This window comes from Thalassophryne amazonica, chromosome 11, assembly GCF_902500255.1.
Source record: "Thalassophryne amazonica chromosome 11, fThaAma1.1, whole genome shotgun sequence".
NCBI lineage: Eukaryota > Metazoa > Chordata > Actinopteri > Batrachoidiformes > Batrachoididae > Thalassophryne > Thalassophryne amazonica.
Genome location: NC_047113.1, coordinates 109,681,700 through 109,705,379, shown reverse-complemented (window position 1 = coordinate 109,705,379; position 23,680 = coordinate 109,681,700). Strand labels below are relative to the sequence as shown.

General features: G+C 45.3%; 1 protein-coding gene across 1 annotated transcript in view; it reads left to right on the top strand.

Moving 5' to 3' along the window:
* Positions 1-23,680, top strand: part of LOC117519738 (GDNF family receptor alpha-4-like) — a 244,007-nt gene that overhangs the window by 88,151 nt on the left and 132,176 nt on the right. Inside the window, exons 5-6 of the mRNA XM_034180984.1 lie at positions 4,163-4,297; positions 15,545-15,678. Coding sequence (XP_034036875.1) covers positions 4,163-4,297; positions 15,545-15,678 — 269 coding nt within the window. The remainder of the gene's footprint in view (positions 1-4,162; positions 4,298-15,544; positions 15,679-23,680) is intronic.

The following is a 23,680-nucleotide window of genomic DNA, read 5'->3' as shown; positions in this document are numbered from 1 at the left end:
CAGCATGTGTGTGAGGACGTGTGTAGTACTCTCGGCAGATTTTCATTGCAAGGAAAATGACAGAACGACTGGAGCAGCGCTACTGAATCAAATTTTGCCAGAAACTGGGCAACAGCCAGGTGGAAACCATTTGGAAGATTCAGATGGCTTTCGGTGGCTTTTCAGTCGTGTGACTATCCGAGAAATTGTGGAATGTCACAGAATTGTCCTGTGAGACTTCAACACGAAGTTGCTTTTGGTCCACCGTTAGCAGCTTCGGCATGAATTTCGCCGCCACTTTTTTCATGGGCAAATCTTCACAATGGAATGTGCCGAAAAAGTGCTAATGTCCACCTCTTCCGCAATTTCTTGGATAGTCACACGACGGTCCGGCATCACCACAGCGTTCACTTTGGAAATTATCTGGTCATTTCTGCATGTTGATGGCCGACCAGAGCGTGGCTCGCTCTCCACCGTTGTGCAGCCGTCTTTAAACCGGTTGTACCGCTCCTTAATCTGTGTGATGCCCATAGCATCATCACCGAAAGCCGTCTGAATCTTCCGAATGGTTTCCACCTGGCTGTTGCCCAGTTTCTGTCAAAATTTGATGCAGCGCTGCTCCAGTCATTCCGTCTTTTTCCTTGCAATGAAAATCCGCTGAGAGCACAACACACATCCTCACACAAAGGCTGCTTGCCAGCAAATGACGCAATCGACAGGCGTGAAAAAATTCACGCATGCGCACGTAGGTTCAAGGTTGGCTGATGCAAGCACACGTGATTCAAATCCATCAGGTTTTTGCAAAAATAAAAAGGTCCGATACTTTTCTAACAGACCTCATAGTATATATATATATATATATATATATATATATATATATATATATATATATATATATATATACTATGAGGGGGGACTGAGTATAAATTATGGGCCTGCCTGTAAAGAGTCTAACACAGTATGATCAGTGTGTGTAGACTGAAGGGTCTTTCACATTGAACACGTCGGAAGCTTCATGCAACACATACCAACGCGTGATGCCAGACGCTTCGTTTCGGAAGTGGCAAGGGGGCGGAGATTGCTACGTCACACTCTGGCCATTTCCACAACCTGAAAAAAGTTCAGCGATCTCCATCTTGAATGTGTGTCACCTGAACCACAAAAAAGCTTTCAAAAACAGCAGAACGATTCTCCCATCATCCTTCTGGGAAAAGCTTTTTTCAGCTACTTTTCGGAGTGACGCAGACCGATGGAGGACTGATGACTTGGTGGGATATCGATCAAACCGCGACAGCGGGCCCACCCTCATGGACAAGCCGGCCTTCAGGCGTCATCACTGGGCAGAGCGAGGCAGGCAGCCGGGGTGATGGAGCAAACCCACGCAGTCTGAAATCTCCCACTTTTTGGATATATGTGAAGTCCCAGTTTGGCCAACCGTGTTTAGTTCTGCAGCTTTATCGAGGTGAGAATAATGAAAAAATAAAACATGATGTTTACTGAACTGCTGTGAAGGTTTATTGATCGGCTAACGTTAGCTTAGCCTTTTAGCACAGTTGATCTGAGTGAACGCTTTAATTTGTAAATGGTTCAGTCTTTTTTATTTTTACCAAATAAAGCTACAGCTTCTTTCGGAGACTTTTGTTCGGGCCTTTTTTTTCCATAGTTTATTTCCGTTTTTTTTTTTTCTTCTTTTTTTATATATAAACTGTTTAGTGTTTCTTTATATTTAAAGAAATATTTTTATTTGTCCCAATCAGGAACATTTGCTGTGCAGACAACCAAACTTCCATTGATGAGCTGAACACCACGAAGTCCAGTCGAAAAAAAACATCTCTGCTCTTCAGCAAGTTCAAAGCTGCAGAAGAGACCTTCATCTGGTCCAGAGAATCCAGCATAACATCACCTGCTTCTAAATAAAAGGCTCTTTCAACAGCAACTACGAGGTCTGTTAGAAAAGTAACGGACCTTTTTATTTTTTGCAAAAACTATATGGATGTGAATCGTGTGATTGCATCAGCCAAGCTTGAACCTTCGTGCGCATGCGTGAGTTTTTTCACGCCTGTCGGTTGCGTCATTCGCCTGTGTGCACGCCTTGTGGGAGGAGTGGTCCAGTCCCCTCGTCGGATTTTCATTGTCAGGAAATTGGCTGATCGACTGCCGCTTTGCTTCATCAAAAGTTTTTCAGAAAGGCATGTTAGGGCTTGTCCTGTGAGACCAACACGGAGGTGCTTTCGTCCCGTGCCATGAGTGGCTCCGTGGCGAATTTCTCCGCTCCTCTTTCCATTACAAAAACTCCTGTAACAGTGGAATGTGCCGAAAAAGTGCTATGTCCAGCTGTCTTGCCATTTCTCTGGTAGTCAGACGACTTTCCGGATCAACAAAGCGTTCACTTTGGAAATGATCTGGTCGTTTGAGCCTGTCGATCGCCGCTCGGTGCGCGGCGCGCCATCCGCCGCTGTGGGCCATCTTTAATCCAGTTGTAATTGTCCTTAATCTGTGTGATCCCCATAAGATCTTCACCGAAAGTCATCTGAATTTTCCAAATGGTTTCCACTTGGCTGTCTGTCACACTTTCTGAAAAAAATTTGATGAAGCAAAGCGGCAGTCAATCAGCCAATTTCCTGACAATGAAAATCCGACAAGGGGGCTGGACCATTCCTCCCACAAGGCGTGCACACAGGCGAATGACGCAACCGACAGGCGTGAAAAAACTCACGCATGCGCACGAAGGTTCAAGCTTGGCTGATGCAATCACACATGATTCAAATCCATATAGTTTTTGCAAAAATAAAAAGGTCCGTTACTTTTCTAACAGACCTCGTATTTTATTATTTTTTAAAAAAAAGCTGTTTCATTTTATATTTTAAGAGTAAATGAACAGATCATTAAAAATGTCCACAAAATCAAAGTCCAAAGACATTTGCACAGAGAGAAGCTCTCCACTTATTGTGCTCAAATTCATATTTTAGAAATGACTCTGTCCTGATAACAACATTAAAGGCAATTACATATTTTTGCGAAATTACAAGTTGAAATGACCATTAAAAAAAATTCATCATGAGGTTTATGTCACAGAAATCCTACTTTACAATCACACTGCAGTCATTGTTAAATTATTTCCTGTTGCATTTATAATAAACATTTGTATTTATTTACATTGTCTGTTTTTCTGGTTGAAATGAGATATAAATAATCTACCAGACTTAAAAAATGTACAAATTTCCATGTTATTTTATTTGTCTAAAAATAAATGTCTGAAGTTCCTTATGTTAAACAAGAAATTATCTAAACTGAAATAACAGGTGGTTTTAATTTACAGATGAAAGGTTTCTAAAGAACCATTTATTGATTTATTTAGTTATTTTAATTACAAGTGTTCCAAACTTTTTAAAACAGTAATCAGAAATTTTGAGGTAACAAACAACAACAAAAAAACATTGACACGTTTCTGTTTTGTACAGATCAGTGGTTTCTGCCGCTAGTCTTCCGTGTTTTGGCCCGACGCGCCGTTGCTATTGGGCAGCGAGAAGGTACGTCACAGGTCAGAGCGTCGAAAGTTGGATTGGGTTGAACTTTGACCGCGGCAGTGCGTGCTCCTGTCAGAAGCGTCGGTTTAGCTTGGCTTTTGACGCGACGCTTCTGACGCATCTAAAAAAGCAACGCATCTCATTGAAAATAATGCTTTTTTAGACCGATTTTTGACGCATTTGACACTTCCGACATGTTCAGTGTGAAAGGCCCATAAGGCTGAGTGAATGCATAAGAAGAAGAAAGATTAGTGAGAGACACAACCAAGACAGTGATACAAGCAATCTTCAGCAGCTGTGATTGGAGAGACCTGTCTGTTGCTTCCGCAGACACAACTGCATGAAGAACTGGAACACACAAAGACACGCACTGGGTTTGACTTCCCAGGTGTACATGATTAGCCTTCTTTGTGGGACTGAAGCAGAAACATTTAACCTTTTCCAGAGGCGGAAGTTGACACACTTCAGCAAACTGTCAGTCTTTTTTAATCTTGGCTCTCTTTGTGATGTCAGAGTGTCTTTGCTCTCTTTGTGATGTCAGAGTATGTGTGCAGTAAAGCAGTTGAGCAGGTCATTTTCTCGTTTTGCTTTGAATAAAATTCTTGAGAATTCTGACCTTGAAAAGAAGCATCAGCTTTGACCTTTCTGCCCTGCAGGCACCATGATGACCCCAAACTACATCAGTAACAGTTCAGCGAGCGTGTCGCTGTGGTGTAACTGTGAGGGGAGTGGGAACCAGTGGCAGGACTGCCTGAGACTGCAACGCATGTTCACCCATAACACCTGCCTGCGTGAGTCTGAGAACACGTCTGTGACATCACACACACACACTCACATACACACTTCAGAGATGACAAACTCACTGCAAATGTCAGGGAAGAACAGACAAAAACATGTAATACAATGAGCTTTGGGAAAGATTAAAAATGTGATTAAATTTGATATTGGAGGTCAGCCCATGTCAAAGGTCATGAGACCAATGCAAGGATGACATTGTGAGCCATTTCCTCAAAATGTTAATTCATATTGGACACAGATTATAACCTTGACCTGTGACCTCGGCCATTTCTGCGCTTTGTCCAGTTTACACCAAAAACCTTCTACTTATTTTCTTCCCACAATCTGTTGGTAGGTGGAGCCTACACCTAGAGACTCCACCTACCAACAGCACATTCTCAGAGACTCCACCTACCAACAGCACATTCTTAGAGGCTCCACCTACCAACAGCGTACTCTCAGAGACTCCACCTACCAACAGCACATTCTCAGAGACTCCACCTACCAACAGCACATTCTTAGAGGCTCCACCTACCGACAGAGTGAGCTCAATGGCTCCACCTACCAACAGCAATTCTCAGAGGCTCCACCGACTGACAGAGAACTCTCAGAGACTCCACCTACCAACAGCGTACTCTCAGAGACTCCACCTACCAACAGCGCATTCTTAGAGGCTCCACCTACTGACATAGTGAGCTCAATGGCTCCACCTACCAACAGCATTTACAGAGACTCCACCTACCAACAGCACATTCTGAGACTCTACCTACCATCAGTGCACTCTCAGAGACTCCACCTACCAACAGCACACTCTGAGACTCCACCTACCATCAGCGCACTCTCAGAGACTCCACCTACCAACAGCACACTCTGAGACTCCACCTACCAACAGCACACTCTGAGACTCCACCTACCATCAGCGCACTCTCAGAGACTCCACCTACCAACAGCACACTCTGAGACTCCACCTACCAACAGCGCATTCTTAGAGGCTCCACCTACCGACATAGTGAGCTCAATGGCTCCACCTACCAACAGCATTTACAGAGACTCCACCTACCAACAGCACATTCTGAGACTCCACCTACCATCAGCGCACTCTCAGAGACTCCACCTACCATCAGCGCACTCTGAGACTCCACCTGCCATCAGCACACTCTGAGACTCCACCTACCATCAGTGCACTCTCAGAGACTCCACCTACCAACAGCACACTCTGAGACTTCACCTACCATCAGCACACTCTGAGACTCCACCTACCAACAGCACACTCTGAGACTTCACCTACCATCAGCACTCTCAGAGACTCCACCTACCAACAGCACACTCTGAGACTTCACCTACCATCAGCACACTCTGAGACTCTACCTACCATCAGCGCACTCTCAGAGACTCCACCTACCAACAGCGCACTCTGAGACTCCACCTACCGTCAGTGCACTCTCAGAGACTCCACCTACCAACAGCACACTCTGAGACTCCACCTACCATCAGTGCACTCTCAGAGACTCCACCTACCAACAGCACACTCTGAGACTCCACCTACCATCAGCGCACTCTCAGAGACTCCACCTACCAACAGCACACTCTCAGAGACTCCACCTACCAACAGCACACTCTGAGACTCCACCTACCATCAGCGCACTCTCAGAGACTCCACCTACCAACAGCACACTCTGAGACTCCACCTACCAACAGCGCATTCTTAGAGGCTCCACCTACCGACATAGTGAGCTCAATGGCTCCACCTACCAACAGCATTTACAGAGACTCCACCTACCAACAGCACATTCTGAGACTCCACCTACCATCAGCGCACTCTCAGAGACTCCACCTACCATCAGCGCACTCTGAGACTCCACCTGCCATCAGCACACTCTGAGACTCCACCTACCATCAGTGCACTCTCAGAGACTCCACCTACCAACAGCACACTCTGAGACTTCACCTACCATCAGCACACTCTGAGACTCCACCTACCAACAGCACACTCTGAGACTTCACCTACCATCAGCACTCTCAGAGACTCCACCTACCAACAGCACACTCTGAGACTTCACCTACCATCAGCACACTCTGAGACTCTACCTACCATCAGCGCACTCTCAGAGACTCCACCTACCAACAGCGCACTCTGAGACTCCACCTACCGTCAGTGCACTCTCAGAGACTCCACCTACCAACAGCACACTCTGAGACTCCACCTACCATCAGTGCACTCTCAGAGACTCCACCTACCAACAGCACACTCTGAGACTCCACCTACCATCAGCGCACTCTCAGAGACTCCACCTACCAACAGCACACTCTCAGAGACTCCACCTACCATCAGCGCACTCCCAGAGACTCCACCTACCAACAACGCACTCTCAGAGACTCCACCTACCAACAACACACTCTCAGAGACTCCACCTACCAACAGCGCACTCTCAGAGACTCCACCTACCAACAACACACTCTCAGAGACTCCACCTACCAACAGCGCACTCTCAGAGACTCCACCTACCAACAACACACTCTCAGAGACTCCACCTACCAACAGCACACTCTCAGAGATTCCACCTACCAACAGCGCACTCTCAGAGACTCCACCTACCAACAACACACTCTCAGAGACTCCACCTACCAACAGCACACTCTGAGACTCCACCTACCATCAGCGCACTCCCAGAATCTCCACCTACCAACAGCGCACTCTCAGAGACTCCACCTACCAACAACACACTCTCAGAGACTCCACCTACCAACAGCGCACTCTCAGAGACTCCACCTACCAACAGCCCACTCTCAGAGATTCCACCTACCAACAGCGCACTCTCAGAAACTCAAGTGTAAAGTGTAAGGAAACATAAAAGGAGGTAAGCAAAGCTCAGAGTCAGTTACTATGGATACTTATTCATTGAACCTAACCTGGCTGAGATTAGGTATTCTTTAGAAAACCCTGAGTTTCTGTCAGACGCCATTCTTACAAAGCTGTTTCCCTTCATCTATCAATCATCTGCATCTTCCTTTGAAGATGAGCATTATGTTTTAGTGCTTTAACCTACATTTTCTCATAATCTTTGGAGTAGTGAGTAATTTTCCTCCAGGTCAATCTGTGGGACAATTCACACACCCATGAAAGGTATATATATATATATGAAATGTAGGGCACCACTATGTATGTATTTCCATGTGATGACAGCATGCACACGCACGCGCCTCATGGTGGAGAGTTGTAAAGTCATGTCCATCATAACAGGGTATGTGTTCTCCAGCTTGCAGATCCACAGATCCCAACAACTGCAGCTGTTTGCGGACACGCCCACCTTTTGAAAATAAAGCTGCAAGAATGGTCCACTCAATCACCTAACTTCAGGCCTGATAGTTTCCTGGCCTGAGCCGGATTTCCGGCTTTTGGATCCGGATATAATGCAGTGGAGGTGACAGGTTGCCATGTAATCCCTATGGAAGGACGCGTTGTGGATATGTAGTGACGTGGAGATGTCTGTCTGGAGATTATACTTGACGTGGATATGCCCTGTCTCTAGCAGTCAGCCTGTGAGCAGGAATTATGTCCCTTTTGTCTTTTATTTAACACAATTATGACAGAGTTTGAGGGGAGAAAGTGAGGAAGTACAGCAGCAGCCGGTGTTTTTTTTCACGTGTGCACGCGCGAACAAATCGTCCGTGAAGATAATTTTATTAATTACACAGATGTATAATAAAACAAATGGTGACTGGTTTATAACACAGAGTTTGAGGGGATGGTCCGTGAATGACGCTTAGCGCCAGGAAATATACTGGTTCTTTGTTTAATAAGAGCCGCAAAATATACCCTGTTCTTTGTTTAATAACATGATTAGAGACTCCAGCTCGATGTGATAACCAATCATTGAATGTGTTTTAATGTGGCTCGATCTGCATCAGAACAAAAATCTTTTCTTAGCATTTTGCAGGCGCCTGTTAGACAAAGCGATCAAATTGAAGAAAGAGATTATTTAGTGGATATGATTTTGACCAGTGCAGCTGGTTGCAATAAGTAGACATGGGCCGATAACCAGTTTCACGGTATACTGCAGTATCAAAAAGCCACAGTATCAAAACCACTAAAATTTTCCATTATACCGTCCTACGGTATGAGCGGGTTATGAGAATTCTTGACAGGTATAGTGGAGGCGGCCGCTGCTGCCCTTCCCACTGGTGTGCACCTCTGTCTGTGTTTACAAATAGGGAGCTAACGTTAGCTAGCTCTGCATCATGACTGAAAGAGGTGAAGCCTGCACTGAACTTTTCCCTCCGTCTAAAAGGACCAAGTCAGCTTTTTCATTTTATTTTCCGCGGAATAGCTCTTCAAGCCAAAAACGGTGGCAACAAAGCACCATCGCTTTGGTGTCGGACTCAGAGCGAGTCAAAATACCCGCAAAGGATTACATGGAAGGAGTAAACTTTATCCCATCTTTGAAACCACTGAGAAGTACAAGCGGTGGACTCGAGTCCTGCTTGTGGTCGACGAAATTTCTCCCACAAACATGTCAAGAAGGACAAATACATCTATTCCAAGCACTTTGTTGGTGAAGCTGGGCCAATATTGAGCATCTGGAGTTCTAGGCTGTAATGAATATTAATGCCTCCACATGGGGCACCAATAATAATGTAGCAATTATTAATGCCTCACACAGGGCATCAATTATAATGTAATGAATATTAATGCCTCCACACGGGGCACCAATAATAATGTAGCAATTATTAATGCCTCCACACGGGATACCAATAATATTGTAACGAATATGGGTTAAACCTCACCCGGAGGCACCAATAATAATGTAGTGAATATTAATGATAAAGCCTCACACACGGGCACCAATAAAAATGTAGAAAGTAGTGATTATTGGTGATTTGAGTGGAGACACTTCGCTTTACATATATTCAGGCCTCACTACGGGGACCCTTGATATGTAGCATTTAGTTGTAGTGAATAAGTAATTAAACTCCCAAATTGAATTAGACTGGATTAGGCCCCAAAATAACGGGTCACCAAAATAATTGATTTAGGGTTTAATACTTATTATTTAAGCATTAATGGGGCACCACTTATTTTTTGATATGGCATAAGTACCATAATTTAAACATTAATTTATCAGTCTCAAATGAATTAATTAGTCTCAATTTGGTTTAATCAATCTCTGATCTGAAAATCATCTTCAATACGGTTGACCAAGCGTTTCCTTCTGTACCCAGGATAAACCACAGCAGAAAATATTTACAATTTATTTACAATTTATACAAGAAATGAACATTTGACTGGCATTTTATAGACAGTGATGAAAAATATGTTCATTCAGGGAAACAATTTTCTTACTCACTCATGAGATGTTAGAAGAAAGAGGTGAAGCTTAAAACTTTAAGTAAATTAATCTGATTGAATTTAGTGATGAATTTTGAAGCCAATTATGAAATAGAATATTACAAGAATGTCTTTAAAGAAAAGAGGTGAGGAGCCACCTGTACTCATTGACAACAAACCTCCTTCATGGAGCCTGGACTGGGTCTATTAGCTGCTGTTGGAGGGCTGGTTCCGTCCGTCCATCGTCAATATTGGGCAGTGTGAGCTCACCTGGGTCGGAGGGGTTCACTCAGGTGTCCCCGGTGTGATCCCAGGGCTGGTGTCGGCTGGTTTCACCAGCTGCTGCAGTCAGGTGTGGAATCAGCGAAATTGTCAGCTTGCAGTGACCCAGAGGTGGAAAGTATTTGTTGAAAATGGTTCTTAGTAGCTTTCAAAAATGGTTGGAGCCAAATTAAAGTCTTTGTGACTTTAGAAAAACTAAAACTTTAATAAGAGCGTTGAAAATTGAATGAAAAAGGAAAGTTGCTTTTCTGTAAATTCGCTCTTAATTTGAAGAGCTCAGCTCGGAAGTTCTCCGAGCCGAAATTCCAAAGCTTGACGCACCTTAAAAGCGTCAGGTTAAATTTTGAGTTTGTCCCAAAGGTAAAGAATCAAAGAATGCCACGTGGTAGCTTAGCTTAGCAATGGCTCTTGGCCCAAAATAGAATTAAGCGTTAAGCAAAAGAGAGAGGAAAAAGTTGCAGAAGAGAGCGGGAGCAGAGAAAGAGAGAAGAGAGAGAAAGACTCTGTTCTAACTTTTAAAGGGGGACTTTCATCACTAAATTCCGCCCATTGAGGGTGTGTGATCTCACAGACACTTCATGTCTTAGAGCAGACAGAAATGATTCAACTATTTAAACACATTAATTAATTTGAAATACTATTTGTTCTAAGGCACCCAAATGAACACATTATTATGAGACATTTAAACACCTCCTTTGGATAAACAGAGTACTTCAACATCAGCATTTTAGATACAACCAACATGAGCACATCAATAAATGGAATGACTACATGCAAAGCATTTCGTTTGAATAATAAATGCAACAATGTTATAAGTCTTTAGATATAAATGAGAGACATACTGATGTAAATTCTTATTTCAAACCAAATATCTCTTTGTTTTACTCAAGATAAAAGTTAGTTGTGAAGAATCTACGATTTATGGCCCATCTGGTTGTGGGGAAAGGGTCCCCCCCCCCGGATGAGGAGAGGTCCTGTCTTATCTTGACCATAAAGGTTTGGGTTTCTCCTGTCCTGGAGAAGCTCAGATTCTGACGTTAAGCCGTTATCATGTCATGTAGTTCATGAATTACAACCTTGTTTTTCTCTGGAAAGCGATGTTCGACCATGGGGTGATGTCTCCAAAACTTATCTGAAGATCTCCAGATGACTTAGGAATTTCTCCACTGAGGTGGAAACGCAGTCTCTGTCCCAATGGGTTTTTGTGGTTGAGAGAGGATTAATATATTTTATTTAATCAGGTCTAATCGAGGCCATCGCGCTACAGGACGTTATTCCAGCCATGTTTCTCCCTAAGCAAGTAAGTCATGTTTCCCACGGGGCAGATGCTAAGTGTCTAAAAGAGTGACTATAATTTTGGTATTTTTTTTCTAAATTTATCAGTGGTATAGTGCTCTTAGCAGTAGACATCGCGTCAATTAGTGCGCCTGAATCACGCGTGCTTCATATGCAAATAGCCATAATGTTGTTAAAGCACATTTAAAGCTATACATAATACTGTGAAACCGTAAAACCGTGGTATTTTTGCCCACGGTTATCATACCATCCAAATCTCATATGGGCCCATGCCTAGCCATAAGTAGTGTTTTATGTTTTTTATCTATGTAGTTTGAAGAGGTCTTAGTGAAAGGATTAAGCATCCATGACAAGTGTTCAATAAATTTCAAAATTCAAATTGCTTACGAATTTTGGCATTTCGAAAACGAAATGCTTAGCTCACATTGTAAGTTAATAACCATTCATTTATTGAAATAATAATTATTTTTCACATATTTGAAACTCAGAGTGGATGCGAACCCAACCCTTTTCATTTTCTGCCTTGCTTTTCTTTCCACACTGATGTTCGCTTGGACTGGTCTGTTGAATAAACTAGAAAATAATTGCCCCAAAAATATGATCCAAGCAGCAACAGTTTTCAGTGATGGTAGTATGTAGTCAAAACCTGCAGATGTTAGGGGAACCTATGCCCAATTTTTGTTTGTGGTTATTTTATTTTTGCTTTACAAAACTGCATTGTAAAACACAAACCACTTGACCTCAAAGATGCTAATGATTGTTTAAAATCTTTAACATTGGGTGTTCCTGAGAGCTTTCTAAACAGGTTTGAAAAGGTCTAAAATCGCAGCCCCCAGCCCGGGGCTTTGCTGCTGGACCCCATTGGGGACCTAGACGGCCCCCAAACCCATCGACAAATTAGTTTCAGGCTTAGCCATATTGCCTCAATGCCAGCCCTGTAACTTGAATCCAATAGAAAATCTATGGAAAGAATTAAAGATCAGAGTTCATAAAAGAAGTCCATGGAACCTTCAAGATTTGAAGGTTGTGTGGAAGAATGGGCCAAAAATCACACCAGAGCAATGCATGTGACTAGTTTCTCTATACAGCAGGCATCATAAAGCTGTCATTACCAGTCAAGGCTTCATGTTGGTAGGACCTTTAGAAATATATTTACTGAGAAAATCATGACATCTTCAACACTTATTTTACACACTGTACCTCCAGAAGGTAAGACAAGTGCTGAGAAGCCAGCTCAATGGGATGAACAAGATCTGGGCGTCACATGCACCCTACTGGTCATGAGATAAACCAGCTGGGAAAATAAGTTGGCCACAGCAGAAGATAGTATACAAATAACGAATGTTTATGAGCTCAATGGAACGAATATTTCATGAGGTGAAAGATGGAATGTTCCATTCAACAAAGCAAAGCCGAGTGAAATGGTGCATTCCAGCTTTCACCAAATTAAATATTCTTTCCATTGAAAGAATGTAAAAACATTCATTATTTGTTTTATATAACAGCTAAAATAGATCCTTGTCATTTGATATTACATTAATTTATAAACAACAGAAAAGGAACTTAGATTTTGGTGTGCATCACTGCTGCTGTGACATCAACAGTCCAACACGAACATTAAGTAGGAGTCCAAAATTGTTCTGTCAACTTCGAAAAACAGAAAAAAGACTTTGTGTCCTTCCACAGTCCAGTGAAAAATCAGATCAGAAATTTGTCCGGGTTTTCATCCTAACAACTGTTCATACCTCCAGACAGCTACAGCAGTGGATGTATTGTGTGTGTGTGTGTGTGTGTGTGTGTGTGTGTGTGTGTGTGTGTGTGTGTGTGTGTGTGTGTGTGTGTGTGTGTGTGTGTGTGTGTGTGTGTGTGTGTGTGTGTGTGTGTGTGTGTGTGTTAGAAGAATTAGCACCATCAGTTAGCTTGTTCAAATTGTCTCTGCTATGTTTAACTAAACGCTGGCCCCAGTACTGTGTGCATGGGCTGGGTTTGCAGCGTGAAATCGTACAAAATATATGGAACCAACCATATTTGCATGATAAATGCAATGCAACATAAATGGGATGAATATTCCATGTCACGTGACATACAAAGCACCAATTAAATGACAAGGACCCACTCAGCCATTATATAAATGCCACTGATGTCAAAACACGAAACCTCCTAAGAATGCATGGAGGTTTCCACGTAAAAGTTCAGCATGGAAGACCAAGGCCCTACATGGGATGTACCATGGACAGATAGCGAAAGTGGCTGACATAAAGAAGACCTACCAGTGGCTACAAAAGACCAGCCTAAAGGACAACACAGAGGCTCTGATCATGGCAGCACAAGAACCAGCCCTGAGCACTAGATACATAGTGGCAGGAGTCTGACTCAGCTGACAAGACCCAAGTTGCAGGCTGTGCAAATGTGCCCCAGACACAGTCCAGCACATCATAGCAGGATGCAAGATGCAAGCTGGGATACACTGAGAGGCACAACCAAGTGTCGGCAATCGTGTAAAGGAACATCTGTACCGCATATGGATAAAATGTCTCCAAGTCCCCATGGAAGACGCCACCAAAGGTGGTTGAGAATGATGGGGCTAAGGTCCTGTGAGACCCTAAATTCCAGACAAACAGCTGCTGGCCAACCAACCACACATAGTGGTGGTTGACAAGGGAAAGAAAATCATACAGTGTGATTTCCGGAATTTTTTTTTTAGATTATGTCTCTCACAGTGGACATGCACCTAAGATGAAAATTTCAGACCCCTCCATGATTTCTAAGTGGGAGAACTTGCAAAATCGCAGGGTGTTCAAATACTTATTTTCCTCGCTGTATATATATATATATATATATATATATATATATATATATATATATATATATATATATATATATATATATATATATACACATATACATACACTTGTGGTCGGAGGTTAACGGTAATTTTGGTCTGTAAAAGCCGTTTCACACATAGTGCGAAGTTTGAATGACGTTTGGAGAAATGTGGCGAAACAGTTCGAATTTACGCACCATGAAACATCGCGGTGATGGGCAGGAATATATGAAATAATTTTTTTTTTTTTTTTTTTTAAACAGCCAGTACCTGTGGGACCACATTGCACTGATTATGTGGAATAAATAAATAAAAAAAGAAAAACATATACAGTACCACCCACTTAACGTGAACCTGCGCCTTCCAAAAGCTCTTATTACCAGTCAGCAACTTTCCCACTGAGCTACATAGCTGTGTTCTCTGAATGCTGCGGGAATCTGCCTCATATCAGGAAGGACATGGAAGTATATTGCAAAATCACACATCATATAAAAACACAGCATTTATCAAGCGGGCAATACAAAAATGATTCATCTGTTCCTCTGGTGATGACCCATGGTCACAGACATACAGTCATGAAATGACATGAACGAGAGCAGTGTGCTCTGATGTCCACATCTACTGGTCTGATGCGTCCAGTCGGCCGCGCGTGTTTGTGGACGATGCGCCGCAGGACAGACACCGCGTCATGTGGAACAGAGCTCACGTGGGTGATGTGACTGTCAGATCACCCGCTGCATGTTCTGATCTAATGGTCCATTTCAACCTGGCAGGCTGTCAGTGTTCGCTCCATTTGTGTGCTCGCTTGCTGCAGCTTGTCGCCATGCCGATATATGTTTTTATTTATGTCCATGTAAGTACAGCAATCAGACACACGCCTCACAGTGGACACTTGTTAGTCCATGTCTGTCCAAACACAGTAGGTGGTGTCCAGCTGGAATGTCCAGAATAACAGATCATCACAGCTGCTTCTGTCATAACCACACCTCCTGTCAGTTCTCAGTGCACACACCAAAGCCACACTCTGCGAGTACGATCGTGGTTGTCTGCAGTCTGTTATCATGCCAAGAGTGCGACTGGCCACACATTTTCTAAGTGCCATGCAAGCAGTGTTAGATGTTCGTGCGTGTCACGTGGAATATGGCGGACACCTGCCGCGAGAGGGTTTGATGGGTTCGCACAGCGCACACTCTGTCATTCAGATGCTGGTGTGCACAAATAGTTGTAGAAACAGGTGTACAAGGAGTTAGGGGCATAGACGATTTCACACGGTTTGCACACGATTCCTGTGTCATGTGCACTAAGTGCGCACTTCGTCAAACTTTGCACTATGTGTGAAGGGACCCTAAGTGATGTCTTTGAACTGTTCTTTTGTCAAGGTGGAATGATCATACAGCAAACATCATTAATAGCTTTAAAAACAAGGGTACAGAAGTTTGAATCTATAGGGTGTGCAAAGCATGCACCAGTCCTCCAGTGGCTTTAATTTATTCAATCAGCCACAAGTAGTGATGATTTCTTGTCTCTGTGCAGGTAATTCCATCATGTGGATGGAGAGCTCTGCCTCCCTACCTGCAGACATCACCCCACCTCCTGCACCCAGACCATCGCCGCTGGTTCAAGAGGATGACCTGCTGATTAATAACCACCTGCCAGAACACCACATTGTGAGTGCTCGACCCTCAAATTCACATGCCCGTCACAGAGAGTCACCATTACGTTCACATGTCCATCACAGAGCTCCACCCTCACGTTCTGCCCTAACATTTGCATGTCCATCACAGAGCTCCGCCCTCACATTCACATATTCGTCACAGAGCTCCGCCCTCACCTTCACGTCTGTCTCAGAGATGCACCCTGGCATTCATATGTACATCACAGAGCTCCACCCTCACATTGGCATGTCCATCACAGAGCTCCGCCCTCACATTCACATATTCGACACAGAGCTCAGCCCTCACCTTCACATTTCTGTCACAGAGCTCCACCCTTACAGTAACACCGCTCTCACAGAGCTTCACCCTCACAGTAATTCCACTGTCACAGAGCTCCACCCTTACAATCACACCTCTGTCACAGAGCTCCACCCTTGCAGTTACACGTCTGTCACAGAGATGCACCCTTACAGTAACACCTCTGTCACAGAGCTCCACCCATAGAGTGACATCTCTGTCACAGAGCTTCTCCTGCACAGTAACTCCTGTGTCACAGAGCTCCACCCTTACAATCACACCTTTGTCACAGAGCTTCACCCTTAAAGTAACTCCTTTGTCACAGAGCTCCACCCTTGCAGTAACACATCTGTCACAGAGATCCACCCTCACAGCAACACCTCTGTCACAGAGCTCCACCCTGACAGCGACATCTCTGTCACAGAGCTCCACCCTCACAGTAACTCATCTGTCACAGAGGTCCACCCTTACAGTAACACCTCTCTCACATAGCTCCACCCTTACAGTAACACCTCTGTCACAGAGCTCCACCCTTACAGTAACACCTCTGTCACAGAGCTCCACCCTGACAGTGACATCTCTGTCACAGAGCTCCACCCTCACAGTAACTCATCTGTCACAGAGGTCCACCCTTACAGTAACACCTCTCTCACATAGCTCCACCCTGACAGCAACACCTCTGTCACAGAGCTCCACCCTGACAGCGACATCTCTGTCACAGAGCTCCACCCTCACAGTAACACCTCTGTCACAGAGCTCCACCCTTACAGTAACACCTCTGTCACAGAGCTCCACCCTTACAGTAACACCTCTCTCACAGAGTTACACCCATACAGTGACATCTCTGTCACATAGCTTCACCCTCACAGCAATACCTCTGTCACAGAGATCCACCCTTACAGTGACGTCTCTGTCACAGAGCTCCACCCTCACATTTGCATGAAAATTCACTAAGGTATATCTTATATATCATATTCCAATTCTAAAGTGGAACTATGCCAGTATACAAAAGTATATCTAAATATCTAAAAAGGAAGAGGAGAGTAGAACCTACCATCCCTGGTCTTGAGAACCAGGGATGGTAGGTTAAAAAACTTTTATCCCATGGGAACTCTCCCGACCCACCAAAGCAGCTCAAGAAAAGGTATATATAATATAATACATAATAAGACATAAGAAGGAAAAGACATATCAGGAGAAGATTGTAGTATAGTAGTATATATTTGTAGTATATATTTGCATGTCCATCACAGAGCTCCGCTCTCACATTCACGTCTGTCACACAGCTCCACCAACTCAGCAACTCCTGACAGCTGCACCCTTACAGTAACACCTCTGTCACAGAGCTTCATCCTCACAGTAGCACCTTTGTGCTCCACCCACCCACCTCTGTCACAGAGCTCCAGTCTTATAGTAACACCTCTGTCAAAGAGCTTCATCCTCACAGTACCACCTCTGTCACAGAGATTCATCCTCACAGTCACACCGCTGTCACAGAGCTTTACCCTTACAGTAACACCTTTGTCACATAGGTCCACCATCACAGTACCACCTCTGTCACAGAGCTTCATCCTCACAATAATACCTTTGTGACATAGGACCACCCTCAGAGTAACACCTCTCTCACATAGCTCCACCCTCACAGTAACTCCTCTGTCATAGAGCTCCACTCTTACAGTCACACCTTTGTCACAGAGCTCCACCCTTACAGTAACACCTCTCTCACAGAGCTTCATCCTCACAGTCACACCTCTGTCACAGAGCTTCATCCTCACAGTGACATCTCTGTCACAGAACGCCAACCTCACAGTAACACTTCTGTCACAGAGCTCCACCCTTACAGTACCACCTCTGTCACAGAGGTTTACCATCACAGTAACATGTCTGTCACAGAGCTTCACCCTCACAGTAACACCTCTGTCAAAGAGCTTCATCCTCACAGTACCACCTCTGTCACAGAGATTCATCCTCACAGTCACACCGCTGTCACAGAGCTTTACCCTTACAGTAACACCTTTGTCACATAGGTCCACCCTCACAGTAACGCCTCTGTCACAGAGCATCCCCCTTACAGTAACACCTCTGTCACAGAGCTTCATACTTACAGTAAGACCTCTGTCACAGAGCTTCATCCTCACAATAATACCTTTGTCACATAGGTCCATCCTCAGAGTAACACCTCTCTCACATAGCTCCACCCTCACAGTAACTCCTCTGTCATAGAGCTCCACTCTTACAGTCACACCTTTGTCACAGTGCTCCACCCTTACAGTAACACCTCTCTCACAAAGCTTCACCCTGACAGTAACTGCTCTGTCACAGAGCTCCACCCTTACAGTAACTCCTCTGTCACAGAGCTCCACCCTTGCAGTCACACTTCTGTCCCAGAGCTCCACCCTTACAGTGACATCTCTGTCACAGAGCTCCACCCTCACAGTAACACCTATTTCACATAGCTCCACCCTCTCAGCAACTCCTCTGTCAGAGCTGCACACTCAGAGTAACTCCTCTGTCACAGAGCTTCATCCTCACAGTCACAGCTCTGTCACAGAGCTTCATCCTCACAGTGACATCTCTGTCACAGAACTTCAACCTCACAGTAACACCTCTGTCACAGAGTTCCACCCTCACAGTAACAACACTGTTACAGAGCTCCACCCTTACAGTAACACCTCTGTCACAGAGCTTTACCATCACAGTAACACCTCTGTCACAGATCTTCATCCTCACAGTCACAACTCTGTCACAGTGCTTCATCCTCACAGTGACATCTCTGTCAAAGAGCTCCACCCTCGTTGTTACACCTCTGTCACAAAGCTCCACCCTTACAGCAACTCCTCTGTTACAGAGCTCCACCCTCACAATAACCTCTCTCTCACAGAGCTCCACCCTCACAATAACCTCTCTCTCACAGAGCTCCACCCTCACTCTAACACCTCTCTCACAGAGCTCCACCCACCTCTGTCACAGAGCTGCACCCTCACAGTAACACCTCTTGTCACAGAGCTCCACCCTCGCAGTAACACCTCTGTCACAGAGCTTCATCCTCAAAGTCACACCTTTCTGACAGAGCTCCACCCTTACATTGACATCTCTGTCACAGAGCTCCACCCTCACAGTAACTCCTCTGTCACAGAGCTTCACCCTCTCAGCAACTCCTTTGTCACAGAGCTCCACCCTTGCAGTAATACCTCAGTCACAGAGCTCCACCCTCACAGTAACACCTCTGTCACAGAGCTCCAACCTCTCAGCAACTCCTCTGTCATAGAGCTCCACCCTCACGGTAACTCCTCTGTCAGAGAGCTCCATCCTTACAGTAACACCTCTGTCACAGAGATCCACCCTTACAGTAACACCTCTGTCACAGAGCTTCACTTTCACAGTAGCATCTCTGTCACAGAGCTCCACCGTAACAGTAACACCTCTGTTACAGAGCTCCACCCTCACAGTAACTCCTCTGTCACAGAGCTTCACCCTCTCAGCAACTCCTCTGTCACAGAGCTCCACCCTTACAGTAATACCTCAGTCACAGAGCTTGATCCTTACAGTCACACCTCTGTCACAGAGCTTCACCCTTACAGTAACACTTCTGTCACAGAGCTCCACCCTTACAGTGACATCTCTGTCACAGAGCTCCACCCTCACAGTAACACCTCTGTCACAGAGCTCCACCCTTACAGTGACATGTCTGTCACACAGCTCCACCCTCACAGTAACACCTCTGTCACAGAGCTCCACCGTCTCAGCAACTCCTCTGTCACATACCTTCACCCTCACAGTAACACTTCTGTCACAGAGCCCCACCCTTAGAGTGACATCTCTGTCACAGAGCTCCACCCTCTCAGCAACTCCTCTGTAACATAGGTCCACCCTCACAGTAACCTCTCTCTCACATAGCTTCATCCTTACAGTAACACCTCTGTCACAGAGCTTCATCCTCACAATAACACCTTTGTCACATCGGTCGCCCCTCACAGTATCACCTCTCTCACAGAGCTACATCCACCTCTGTCACATAGCTCCACCCTTACAGTAACACCTCGGTCACAGAGCTTCATCCTCACAGTAACACCTTTGTCACATAAGTCCACCCTCACAGTAACACCTCTGTCACAGAGCTTCAACATTACAGTCAAAACTCTGTCACAGAGCTTCTGCTTTACAGTAACACCTCTGTCGCAGAGCTCCACCCTTGCAGTAACACCTCGGTCACAGAGCTTCATCCTCACAGTAACACCTTTGTCACATAAGTCCACCCTCACAGTAACACCTCTGTCACAGAACTTCAACATTACAGTCAAAACTCTGTCACAGAGCTTCACCCTCACAGTAACACTTCTGTCACATAGGTCCACCCTCACAGTAACCTCTCTGTCACATAGCTTCATCCTTACAGTAACACCTTTGTCACAGGGCTCCACCCACCTCTGTCACAGAGCTCCACCCTTAGAGTAACACCTCTGTCACAGAGCTCTACCCTCACAGTAACACCTCTGTCACAGAGCTCCACCCTCTCAGCAACTCCTCTGTCACAGAGGTCCACCCTCACAGTTACCTCTCTGTCACAGAGCTCCACCCTCATGGTAAGACCTCTCTCACAGAGCTCCACCCTCACAGTAACTCCTCTGTCACAGACTCCACCCTTACAGTAACACCTCTGTCACAGAGATCCACCCTTACAGTAACACCTCTGTCACAGAGCTTCAACTTCACAGTAACACCTCTGTCACAGAGCTCCACCCTAACAGTAACACCTCTGCCACAGAGCTCCACCCTCACAGTAACACCTCTTTCACACAGCTTCACCCTCACAGTACCACCTCTGTCACAGAGCTCCACCCTCACAATAACACCTCTGTCACAGAGATTCATCCTCACAGTCATACCTCTGTCACAGAGCTTCACCCACACAGCCACACCTCTGTCACAGAGCTTCACCCTTACAGTAACACCTCTGTCACAGAGCTTCATCCTCACAGTAACACCTTTGTCACATAGGTCTACCCTCACAGTAACACCTCTCTCACAGAGCTTCATCCTTAAAGTAACACCTTTGTCACATAGGTCCACTCTTACAGTAACACCTCTGTCACAGAGCTTCACCCTTACAGTAACACCTTTGTCACATAGCTCCACCCTCACAGAAATACCTCTGTCACAGAGCTTCATCCTCAAAGTCACACCTCTGTCACAGAGCTTCATCCTCACAGTCACACCTCTGTCACAGAGCTTCATCCTCACAGTCACACCTGTGTCACAGAGCTTCATCCTCACAGTCACAACTCTATCACATAGCTTCACCGTCACAGTCACAACTCTGTCACAGAGCTCCACCCTTACAGTAACATCTCTGTCACAGAGCTTCACCCTTACAGTAACACCTCTGTCACAGAGCTTCATCCTCACAGTAACACCTTTGTCACATAGGTCTACCCTCACAGTAACACCTCTCTCACAGAGCTTCATCCTTAAAGTAACACCTTTGTCACATAGGTCCACTCTTACAGTAACACCTCTGTCACAGAGCTTCACCCTTACAGTAACACCTTTGTCACATAGCTCCACCCTCACAGAAATACCTCTGTCACAGAGCTTCATCCTCAATGTCACACCTCTGTCACAGAGCTTCATCCTCACAGTCACACCTCTGTCACAGAGCTTCATCCTCACAGTCACACCTGTGTCACAGAGCTTCACCCTCACAATCACAACTCTGTCACATAGCTTCACCGTCACAGTCACAACTCTGTCACAGAGCTCCACCCTTACAGTAACATCTCTGTCACAGAGATTCATCCTCACAGTAACACCTCTGTCACAGAGCTTCATCCTCACAGTAACTCCTCTGTCACAGAGCTTTTATCCTTACAGTAACACCTCTGTCAGAGCTTCATCCTCACAGTAACACCTTTGTCACATAGGTCCACCCTTACAGTGACATCTCTGTCACAGAGCTTCACCCTTACAGTAACACCTTTGTCACATAGCTCCGCCCTCACAGTAACACCTCTGTCACAGAGGGTCATCCTCACAGTCACACCTCTGTCACAGAGCTCCACCCTAACAGTAACACCTCTCCCACAGAGCTCCACCCTCACAGTAACACCTCTGTCACACAGCTTCACCCTCACAGTAACACCTCTGTCACAGAGCTTCATCCTCACAGTCACACCTCTGTCACAGAGCTTCATCCTCACAGTCACACCTGTGTCACAGAGCTTCACCGTCACATTCACAACTCTGTCACAGATCTCCACCCTTACAGTAACATCTCTGTCATAGAGCTTCATCCTCACAGTAACACCTCTGTCAGAGCTTCATCCTCACAGTAACACCTTTGTCACATAGGTCCACCCTTACAGTGACATCTCTGTCACAGAGCTTCATCCTTACAGTAACACCTCTGTCACAGAGCTTCATCCTCACAGTAACACCTCTGTCACAGAGCTTTTATCCTTACAGTAACACCTCTGTCAGAGCTTCATCCTCACAGTAACACCTTTGTCACATAGCTCCGCCCTCACAGTAACACATCTGTCACAGAGCCTCATCCTCACAGTCACACCTCTGTCACAGAGCTTCATCCTCATATTCACACCTCTGTCACAGAGCTTCATCCTCATATTCACACCTCTGTCACAGAGATTCATCCTCACAGTCACACCTGTGTCACAGAGCTTCACCCTCACAGTCACAACTCTGTCACAGAGCTTCACCCTTACAGTAGCACCTCTATCACAGAGTTTCATCCTCACAGTCACACCTGTGTCACAGAGCTTCACCCTCACAGTAACACCTCTATCACAGAGTTTCATCCTCACAGTAACACCTTTGTCACATAAGTCCACCCTCACAGTAACACCTCTGTCACAGAGCTTCATCCTTACAGTAACACCTCTGTCACAGAGCTTCATCCTCAAAGTCACACCTCTCACACAGCTTCACCCTCACAGTAACACTTCTGTCACAGAGCTCCTCCCTTAGAGTGACATCTCTGTCACAGAGCCCCACCCTCTCAGCAACTCCTCTTTCACATAGGTCCACCCTCACAGTAACCTCTCTGTCACATAGCTTCATCCTTACAGTAACACCTCTGTCACAGAGCTCCATCCTCACAGTAACACCTTTGTCACAGGGCTCCACCCACCTCTGTCACAGAGCTCCACCCTTACAGTAACACCTCTGTCACAGAGCTCTACCCTCACAGTAACACCTCTCTCACAGAGCTTCATCCTTAAAGTAACACCTTTGTCACATAGGTCCACTCTTACAGTAACACCTCTGTCACAGAGCTTCACCCTTACAGTAACACCTTTGTCACATAGCTCCACCCTCACAGAAATACCTCTGTCACAGAGCTTCATCCTCAAAGTCACACCTCTGTCACAGAGCTTCATCCTCACAGTCACACCTCTGTCACAGAGCTTCATCCTCACAGTCACACCTCTGTCACAGAGCTTCACCGTCACAGTCACAACTCTGTCACAGAGCTCCACCCTTACAGTAACATCTCTGTCACAGAGATTCATCCTCACAGTAACACCTCTGTCACAGAGCTTCATCCTCACAGTAACTCCTCTGTCACAGAGCTTTTATCCTTACAGTAACACCTCTGTCAGAGCTTCATCCTCACAGTAACACCTTTGTCACATAGGTCCACCCTTACAGTGACATCTCTGTCACAGAGCTTCACCCTTACAGTAACACCTTTGTCGCA